A 10667-nucleotide genomic window follows, 5' to 3' on the forward strand; every position below is an offset into this window, starting at 1 on the left:
AGCACTGGCTGCTCTTCCAGAGGTCCTGAGTTCAATTCCCAGCAACCACATGGTGGCTCACAACCATCTGTAATGAGATCTGGTGCCCTCTTCTGGAGTGCGGGCATACATGGAGGAAGAATGTTGTATACATAATAAATAAATCTTTAAAAAAAAAAAAGAGCAGGGCTTCCTTATAATCATTGAGCCACCTCTCCAGAGTCTGCACCTTAGCTTATGAGAAGGGTTTCTCGCTTAGCCTGGAGTAATAAATTGTGTGAATATGAAATAAGATATAAAGATAGATAGTATGTCTAGATATAAAATGTAAATTTTTCCATTTAAAACATTGAAAGTTGTAGAATTAGCTGTTGTTGATTAAAATTCATGCTATAAAATCTTCACTGCTGCATTGAAAAGTAATTTTACCCAACAGAAATTCTAAGTCAAGTAAACAATAGACAAGAATCCTACCCTTTTTTGGCCCCTCTGAATGTTCATCTACTTTCTTTCTTTATGAATTTGCTTAACTTATATATTACATATAAATGGCTTCATACAATATTTATACTTCCGTGTCTGACTCACTTCATTTATCCCACACTTCAGGGTTCACACATGTTGTAGGTGCATCATCCTTTGGTGTATTTATAGAGTGTGTTATTCATCCATTCACCTGCTGTCCTGGTTAGTTTTTTATTAGCTAGACGCAAACGAGAATCATGTGGGAAGAGGGAGCCTCAACTGGGAAATGCCTCCATCAGATTGGCTTGTTGTCAAGTCTGTGGAATGTCTTTTTCTTTCTTTTTTAAATTTTATTTTATATGTGCAAGTGTTTTGCCTACATGCGCATGTCCACCATGTGCCTGGTGCCCGCTAAGGCCTTAAGAGGGAATCAGAAACCCTGGAACTGAAGTTCCAGAAGGTTTTGGCTCAGCCGAGAATGCAAACTGTGTTCTCAGGAAAACAATAAACGCTCTAAAGTGCTGAGCCATTTTTCCAGTCCCAGCATTCTCTTGATTAATGATTGACATAACTGCTCCCAGCCCACTGTGGATGGTCCTACCCCCTGGGAAGGCGCTCCTCGGAGGAACAAGAATCAGCCTGGGCAGCAAACCAGTGAGCAGCTCTGTGCTTTTGTTCAGTTCATTCCTCCGGGCTGCTGTTTGAGTTCTTGCCTTGGCTTCCTTCAGCGAGACTGTGACTTGTGATAAAATAAAGCCTTCCCTTCCCAAGTTGTTTTTGGTCAGTATTTTATCACAGCAACAGAACTGAGAAAGACCCCTGTTGATGGGCACGTGGGTCATTTATACTTTTGGGTTGTCTGAGTAGTGCTGCTGGGAACACGACTTTTTCTGTTTGAGCTTCCTTTTGAGTTCCTTTGGGGAGACATCTAGAAGTGTGGTTGCAAGGACATCTACTAATTTCCTGCTTAGTGTAGCTTGATTTATTTGTTTGTATATTAGGTGTGCATAGCTTCATCTGTGTGCATGCACGTGCACGTGTTTGCACACAAATTCAGAATCCAAAGGTGATGTCAGAGGCCTTTCTTAGTTTCTCTCTACCTTATTGGTTGAGATGGAGTCTCTCACTGACCCTGGAGCTCTCCTATTCAGCTAGGACCAGTGAGTGCCAAGATGTCATCCACAGAGGGCTAGAATCCCAGAATGTGTTAACTAACATGAAAGTAGAATTGAGAAGATGAAGAACCTGGAAGGGAAGAGCTGAAGTAAGGAGCCGGGGTCTGGAGGAGCCTGTGGAACACTGAGCACACATGACGTCAGAGAAGACAAGGAGAGGGTGACAGCCCAAGCCCTGGGCCTCATCCCTGGTGAAGGTAAATACTCAGGGTGACGTGTGCAGTGTCTCTGCCCAGCAGTGTGGGGCCCAGAGATCCTCTGTGACCATGGATGCGAACTACAAAACCATATCTCATTTTTAGGGACAGTCTTCCCGCAGGGTTGACAGTCCCATCATGCTGTCAACAAAATGTTAAAGACGATCATTCAACTTTTGCCTACTTACTCCATCCTCAAGGGATTTGCACTCTGGAGATAAGAATAGAAACTGCTCCTTTGAACAATTAGTTTGCACAATTGAGTAGGTGATTTCATATTTCAGTCCAGCCACCACCTGAAATGATTTTAGATTGAGTGAGAACTTGAAGTTCAGCATGAACATTAATCACAGTGAGCAAAAGTTATAGACATCTTTAAACATTGAATTGGCTTGAGTAAGTGCTCAGGGAATATACACCATCATTGCTACCAGGCAAAGGGATCACTGAGTAAAAATTAAGTATCTTCGCACATGTGTGCGCACACACAACACACACACACACACACACTTCCATGTAACTGCAAAATACACACAAACACTCCAATGTAATTGTAAATTATATGTATATATACATATACATAAGCACACACCTATATATACATTATATTTCTTGAAATAAAAGCCCCACAATCTTTCCTTGTCCAGGTTGCCAGAAGGGCACAGTTCCCAGCGTTGTTAAACAATAGGATTGTCTATACAGGAAGAGTGAGAAATGGGAATGACCTTTCCTGGTGAGTCTGCTGGTCTCAGATCACCATGTAGTGAAATTCTCCTGCTTTGCTCTTGACAGGCCCCACACTGACCGCCAACTACATGCTGAATACACACGATCCCCATGGTGAGCACCTCCCCATGCTGACCACCCACCCGCCCTATGCTGACCACAAGCTCCATGCTGACCACCCCTCTTCCCCATGCTGACTATCCCCTTCCCTATCCTGACCACTCCTCATCCCCATCCTGACCACCCACCTTCCCCATCCTGACCACCCACCTTCCCCATCCTGACCACCCCTCTTCCCCATCCTGACCACACCTTCCCCATCCTGACAACCCCTCTTCCCCATCCTGACCACCCCCCTTCCCCATCCTGACCACCCACCTTCCTCATCCTGACCACCCACCCTACCTATGCTGACCACAACAAGCTCCATGCTGACCACCTTCTCAATACTGACCACATACCACCCTCATGCTGACCTCTGTCCATGGAAACAGATGGGTAAAATACAAATCTCTTGCCGTGGCAAGTTAAATTGAAGGTAGAGAATGATACATAGGCAGAGGTGGCAGATCTCTGTGTTTTTGAGGCCAGCCCTGTTTACATAGTGAGCTCCATGACAATCAGAGCTTTGCAGAGACACTCTGCCTCAAATAAACAAACAAACAAAAACCCAAATACATAGATAGATAGATAGATAGATAACCAGATGACTGTGGAATAGACAGCTATCCACCTCACCACCATGAGCGAGTGTCAAGTATAATTTAGGGTATACCCAGGAAGTCCTGTCCATCTTTTTAGGACCAATTTAATACTTTGAAGCAGTATTTAATTAATAACAACAAGATAGTAATACAGATATTTAAAATCCTAAAACCAGAATGACAATTTCATGAAATGCTGAACTATTTGTTACAAGCAAGCTCCAAGGGAAGAAGATGTGAGTCACCCTTCCCTTTGTATGGGTTACTCTGCTCATTTGGGCCCTAGAGAAAGCCCCTTGCTTTAAGAGCTATTCTCGTGAAAATGCAGAGGGACACTCCAGTATATTAAACATGAGACCAAACAGGTTCCTCCTGGCAGGGGGAACAGCAGGAACCACACAGGTTTATTTTATGTGACAAGATGCTAATCTAACAAATTTTTAAGCATATCATGTCATGAAACACTGAAAAAACAAACCTGTCTCTGGGCTGCTTTTACTTCTTTAAGAGCAAAGAGGTGGGAGCGCCTGGTGTCGATGTTGAAATGCTTCACTGCGTGTTTCAGGACAGGCTCCAGTTCAGGGCTATCAGGCGGTAAGGGGTGTACACAACCCAAACAGTTGTACTGGGCTGTCAATACGGGTCCATTACCTTGACAAAGAGCAGACAAAGAGACAGCATTAACAACTGAAAACATCTCTTATATACAGCGTTCCAAACCTAAACCATTTAGAAGTTCCTGATAACTGACTTTCCAGTTACTCCCATAAGAGTTAAAAACATGATGAGCATCTAGGACTCCTGTGTAGTCAAAGGAAAAGTGGAGAGTACTAAGAGTAGTTTTATGTTATATTTTTTATTTAACTTCTTAGAGATGGGTCTATAAGAAGACATATGCCCATGTCTAAGAAGTGTTGGTCTGGAACTATGTGTAGCTAAGGATGGCCTTGGAAGTCTAATCCTCCTTCCTCTCCTCTCTGCAAGCCTCTGTATTGTCTGAGGTTCTGTCCTGCCCAGTTTCTGCAATTGTTAAGTTCCAAAGAAATGACACAGAGATCTACATTAATTATAAACTGATTGGCCCATTAGCTCAGGTATCTTATTAACTCTTACAACTTATATTAGCCCATTATTCTTTTCTATGTTAGCCACATGGCTTGATAATTTTTCAGCAAGGCAGTCATATGTTGCCTCTTCTGTGGCAGGCTCACAACTGCAGAAAAAGCGTCCTTCTTCCCAGAAGAGTCCTGTTCTCATTGACACACCTCTACTTCCTACGTGGTTGTCCCACCTATACTTCCTGCCTGGCTACTGACCAATCAGCGTTTATTTAAAATATAGTTGACAGTACACAATTGTCCCACACTACTTCCCCCTCTTTTTTTAAATAAAGAAAGATATCCATAGTCCATTTTTGGGAATATTGGCATAATTTTTTCATGCTACTTCCTGCTGGTTGGGGGCACTGATAATCTTATAGGGACCTAAAGAAAATTTAGAATTATGATCAAGTCCTGACTGGAGTATCCTGTGAAGCTTGATCATCTCAGGCAGCATCTTGAATCTGTTCTGGATGTAGAACTCTGACATCTGGGCCATCTGTTCCTATCAGAAATTTCTCAAGTGCTCTTCCTTGATCGAACCTGATTTTTCTTAACTCAGAATGAATCCATAGCCTCTCATTTCCTGTGGAAACAAAAGCAAAATCTCTTCTCCAAAGAAACATACCTTTTGACTTCAATTTTTAAGTCAAGGTATTTTCAAAATGCCTATCTTGGGTTAATTCAGCAGCATTTATAAACAAATATCTTTTAGCAGCAGTTGCTCCTTCCTCAGCATTCAAACAATTCAATGAGAATATAATAACATACAGTATCCAGACTCTATGTGTATTTTTTATCTTAATGTGGCTTTATTTTAACCTCGATTTCTTTTATTTTCATTTTTAATTTTTGGCTATTTGACACAGAATTTCTTTGTGTCAAAATTTGTCCGGGAGTTTACTCTGTCGAACAGGCTGTCCTTAAACACACACTGATCTGTCTGCTTCCCAAGTGCTGGGATTAAAGGTGTGTGCCACCACACCTTCAATTCACAGAGATTGGTCTTTCTCTGCCTCCCAAGCATTGGGATTAAAGGCGTGTGCCACTACACCTTGAATTCGCAGAGGTCTGCCTGCCTCTGTCTTCCAAGTGTTGGGACTAAAGGTGTGTGCCACCATACCCAACTACTTCCTTTTTTTATCTTAAGGTCTTTAGCCTTTTTTATTTACCCTCCCAAGCTTGCAAATATTTTTAACATGCCCAAAACATTTAGAGGTTTTCTTTGTCTTTGAATCTCTCTTTACTGTATCTCTCTCTCTTTTTTTCTGACCACATGAGTCTTTAATTTGCTAAGCAATATGGAGAGGATTAAAGCCATGGCTTTGATAGCTGGATCTAGCTCATTCCTTAGCTTTCTGAGATTCCAGCCTTATGGTAGATGTACCAGCTGTAGCCATGTATATTGCCCCAAATCTATGACGTTTCAAGGTCCCTGCCACCAAGCAGGCTGCAACAGTGCTCACAAACCACACTCAAATGCTCTGTAGCAGACCTCCTGCCTGAAAGAGTCAGTGTTGTGCAGGCAGAACGGCCCAGAAAGCAGCATTTTAAAATGGTGTGGTTTTTTTCCTGCTACAGCTAAAAACCAAAAAGTGTGCAGTCAGCTTTTCATCAACACCATTTAAGTGTTTTGTGGCCTCTTAAAAGAGCTGCAAGGTTTGCAACTAAAGCTGAGTCAGGAAGCCTCTCTTAAATGTGAGCACTTGCCTCTAGCTAGCAGAGCCCCCCCTGGGAAAATGCTGTTTCAATGAGCCATGCTTAACTCTATTCTTGCTGTCTAAAATTACTTCCCAAGCTCTGTCAGGCTTTATGTGGATGCAGTTGCCCTACATTGGGCGCCATTTATTGTCTGAGTTTTTTGTCCTGCCCAGTTCCTACAGTCGTTAAGTCCCAAAGAAATCACACAGAGTTCTACATTAGTTATAAATGGATTGGCCCATTAGCTCAGGCTTCTTATTAACTCTTGTAACTTATATTAACCGATTATTCTTATCTATGTTAGCCACATGGCTTGATAACTTTTTCAGCAAGGCAGTCATATCTTGCTTCTTCTTGGCAGGCTCACAACTACAGAAAAAAGCTTCCTTCTTCTCAGAATACTCCTGTACTCATTGACCTGCCTCTACTTCCTGTGTGGTTGTCCCACCTATGCTTTCTGCCTGGCTACTAACCAATCACCATTTATTTAAAATATAACTGACAGAATACAATTGTTCCATCTCTCATATACACCATCCCAAACTCAAAACATTTAGAAGCTCCTGATAACTGACTTTCAAATTACTCTCATATGAGTTAAACATGATGAGAGTCTAGGAATCCTATGTAGTCAGATGGAAAGTGAAGAATATTAAGAATAGTTTTTTGTGTTATATTTTTTTCTTTAGCTTCTTAGGCATGGGTCTCATATACCCCAATCTTGGTCTGGAACTATCTGTGTAGCTAAGGATGGCCTGGTAAGTCTGATTCTCCTTCCTCTACTTTTCTCTGCAGGCCTCTGTGTCTGACTTATGAGGTGATGAAGATTGAACCCAGGCATTCAGGCATACATACAGGCTTTTCAGAAAAAAGTCCAGGAACAGAGTTATGCAAGGAGAATTCTGAGTGTCAATGAGAACACTCCAAGACACAAGACAAGGGTCTTGTGACCTCAGTGTCTTCAAAACACAGAATTGTTCTTGCAATGGGTTTTGGGCTCCCGTAGTGAATACGAGCAAATTTACTGCTTGTTCTTGTTAGTCAATTAAATATTGAAATTCTCCCTGGTATGTCTCTATGGAGAAACACATGAGTGCCACAGTGTGGCTTGTCCTTGTGACTGTATACAGCATGTGCTCATGGGAACTTTACTGATGCGGCCTTTCTCTTTTCTATGGATTTAAAAAAAAAGATTTACTTATTTATTATGCATGCAGTGTTCTGGCTGCATATATGCCTGCCTGCCAGAAGAGGGCACCAGATCTCATTGCAGATGACTGTGAGCTGAGGGTTGAACATAGGAATCTGGAAGAGCAGCCAGGGCTCTGAACATCTGAGCCATTTCTCAAGGCCCTCATGTGACCTTTCTTAACCCTCAGGGTATAAGTAATCTGAGGCTCTGAATGAAGTTGGTTATTGCAGAAGACTTTAGTCTGCCTCACTTAACAACTCCATGCTCACAGGTCCCACCGCCTCCAGAACGGTGACACTAGCTGAGCTACATCATTAGGCCTTTATTTTAATGATCACAGTAATATATTAACTCACCACTTTATGAAAGGGGAACATTACAGATATATCATAAATTTGTGTGTTAATTAAGCTCCTTTTTGCCTACCTCTGTTTATTTCCTGTCATTAATCCTGACAAAGTCGACCTGATCTTTAACTCTTGGAGAAAAACCCTCCCAAACAGATTTTTCTTTCCATTTTTTTATGTTATACATCATATAAAACAAATCATTGGCAGGTAGAAAGTGAAAGGCTGTGAGCTGGCAGGACGGCACTCTTCTCTGTGTTCCCATGATTAGTGTGGTAGTTTGGATGTAAATGGTCCCCACAATCTCAGAGTGACACTCTAAGGACTTTTGGCTCTGTTGGAGTAGGTGTGTCACTGTGGGGACAGGCTTTGAGGTTCCTAAGCTCATGATACCCTCCAGTGTCACAGTCCGTTCTCTGCTGCCTTCTGCTCAAGATGTAGCCAGCACCATGTCTGTCTGCACACTGCATGCTCCCGGCCATAATGATAATGGACTGAACCTCTGAACTGTAAGTGAACCTGCACAAACTAAATGGTTTCCTGTATAAGAATTGTCATGGTCAGCCGGGCGGTGGTGGCGCACACCTTTAATCCCAGCACTAGGGAGGCAGAGGCAGGCAGATCTCTGTGAGTTTGAGACCAGCCTGGTTTACAAGAGCTAGTTCCAGGACAAGCTCCAAAGCTACAGAGAAACCCTGTCTCGAAAAACAAAACAAACAAACAAACAAAAAAACAAAACCAAAAACAAAAAGAATTCTCATGGTGTCTCATCACAGCAATAGAAACTCTAACTAAAACAACCAGCATAAAAGGCCAGAGGTTTTCTTGTTAGTCAGCTCAAGAGGAGCCTTTCCTTGAAGTCTATCTGCCCTTGCTATCACACACCAGGTGCTGAAGTAGGATGTAGGGACACATTAAGTGTCACTTTCATGAAGGAATGACAGCCAGGTAGAACAGAAAGAGTGTAGATAGCATTTCATGGAGGTTGGCAGGAGCTAGAAAAACCAGGAGGATAAAATGAGATCAGGGAGGACGTCTATGAAAATGTTGAAGATGCCTGAGCTGGAAGGAAGAAGCTGGCAAGAGGTGTCGGCATGCTGTGTGGGGGCGGGGGAGCTGTAATGGTCGAATGAGGTAGCACATGATCCATGTGAGGTAATTAATACATGTAAAGTCCCTAGATCCACGGCAGCACCTAAGTGCTTGGTGAGTGTGAGCTCTGGCTGGCATCTGCTGTCTATGTCTGAGGATGCCCAGACACTGCGTCTTTCATCATCTCATTTTCTAGAACACCAGTCCTGTGAAGTGTGCAGTCCTGCTCTCTCCAGTAGGAGACAAGGAAAAGGAGAAGTGAAGATGATAAAAACCTGGACTGATTTCAGGTCAGTGCGGACCCCAAAGCCCACAGTCTCCTCCCTGTAGGGGGCGCTGTGGGACTGGAGGTGAGTCCAAGCCTCCTCCCTGTAGGGGGCGCTGTGGGACTGGAGGCAAGTCCAAGTCTCCTCATCCTCTGTCAGCCTCCACCCTCACCTGTCCCAGCTGACACAACACAGGAGGACTTAGGATAGGTCTGAGGGGATGATTGACACAGCCTGACCCAATCCAAAACCCTGGGTAGGGCTACTCTGCCCACACATCTGTCACAGTGCTAACACTGCAGCTGGCATTGCCATTGTCACCGTCTGCAAAGGTAAAGTAGTCTGGTCTGGGTTGTGTTCCTGGTACATACGCATAATTAATGCCCACTGCAGGCTCCTACCCACTGTCACCACTAGGGAAGTCCCCCTGATGTATCACCCACCTGGAGTAATATTGCAAGTCTGGGTAACTACATAGAATTTCTCAGTTTTACTCTTCCCCACTGTTGCTGAACATTCTCCAGTGGCCTAAAAGAAAAGGAAGAGGTTATTTGGTCGAGTCTTTCTTTCTCATGGGTGCATCTAGTTAGTACTGTTGCTAATTGTGATTTAAAGGTTATTTTTTTCTAATAGTTTTTTTTCTTAAAGATTTATTTGATTTTATGTACATGAATGTTTTGCCTGTATGTATCCTGCTGCCTGTAGAGGCCAGAGGAGAGCGTCAGATCCATGGAACTAGAGTTACAGATGTTTATGGAATCCATCTGGGCGTTAGGATCCCAACCCAGGTCTTCTGGAAGAGTTCTTAACCCCTGAGCCATCTGTCCAGTCCTCTAACAAAGTTTAGAGACATGAGAGTGAATATTGAGTGACTGCTCCCACAGTCCACTGATCTTCAAGGGTCAGGGAGAGGCCGAGTAAGGCTTCTGAACTTGAGCATTGATGTGGGGTCCTAGAGAGGCTTCTCTGTCGCCAAGATGGACACTGTGCCTCCGGAAAACAGGTTAAGCCTCCTCATTGATGTCCCTTTTACTGTCAGTGGGTTCATGTTCTCTGCATAATTTTTAGTTAAAACTCTTAGAATATCCCACTTCCGTTCTGCTGCGTGCCAGCTCCCTCTGCCCTGGTGCCTCTCAATGCCTGTGTTTTCCCATCTTGTAGAGATACACCACATGCATGTAACAGGTCATTGCGAGGAGTAAACGTGCTAACACTCAGAAAGAGCCCAGTGAAGCAGCACACAGTCAGTCTTCATGGTGGCTGTCCACGCATGGGGCTAAACTGTGCTTTTTGTCTTCTTGTTCAGTCTTATCCACTGTACTGGGTGTCAGGAGCTATCATGTGAGGCTAGAACTCACCCCAATGCCTCCCTGCAGCTCTGAAAGATTCTGCAGGGCAGAGCTGCCAGACAGGCTCAGTGAGGGGCAGAGCCAGTGCGGCAATCCTGGTCTCCTAATCTGGAGTGCCAAGTGCTCTTTTACATCCATGGAGCAGCACATTGTGAGCACACTCGGGAGGATGCTGACATCCCATCTAGGAGGGGAGTCCAAGCTTATGAGAATTATCTGCTTCTCAGGCAGATGACTGCCCACCATCCCGTCTTACCCGTGCAAGGCATCCACCTGCTGCTAGATCTGGAGTTTCTTTAAGATGCCTATTGTCAACGAGATCTTGTTTAGTTTATCTCGTTTCAGCCTCCTCCAGCCAGGGAGACCAAGGTTGT

At 43.6% G+C, this 10667-nt stretch overlaps 1 protein-coding gene across 1 annotated transcript in view; it reads right to left on the minus strand.

The window, feature by feature from the left end:
* Positions 1-10667, minus strand: part of LOC101996271 (kininogen-1-like) — a 37048-nt gene that overhangs the window by 24816 nt on the left and 1565 nt on the right. The window contains exons 2-4 of the mRNA XM_026785232.1: positions 9388-9472; positions 3725-3897; positions 2005-2112 (exon numbers count right to left, since the gene is read on the minus strand). Of these exons, the coding sequence (XP_026641033.1) occupies positions 2005-2112; positions 3725-3897; positions 9388-9472 (366 nt within the window). The remainder of the gene's footprint in view (positions 1-2004; positions 2113-3724; positions 3898-9387; positions 9473-10667) is intronic.

The sequence above is a fragment of the Microtus ochrogaster genome, chromosome 2 (genome assembly GCF_000317375.1).
Source record: "Microtus ochrogaster isolate Prairie Vole_2 chromosome 2, MicOch1.0, whole genome shotgun sequence".
In the NCBI taxonomy this organism is placed as follows: Eukaryota; Metazoa; Chordata; class Mammalia; order Rodentia; family Cricetidae; genus Microtus; species Microtus ochrogaster.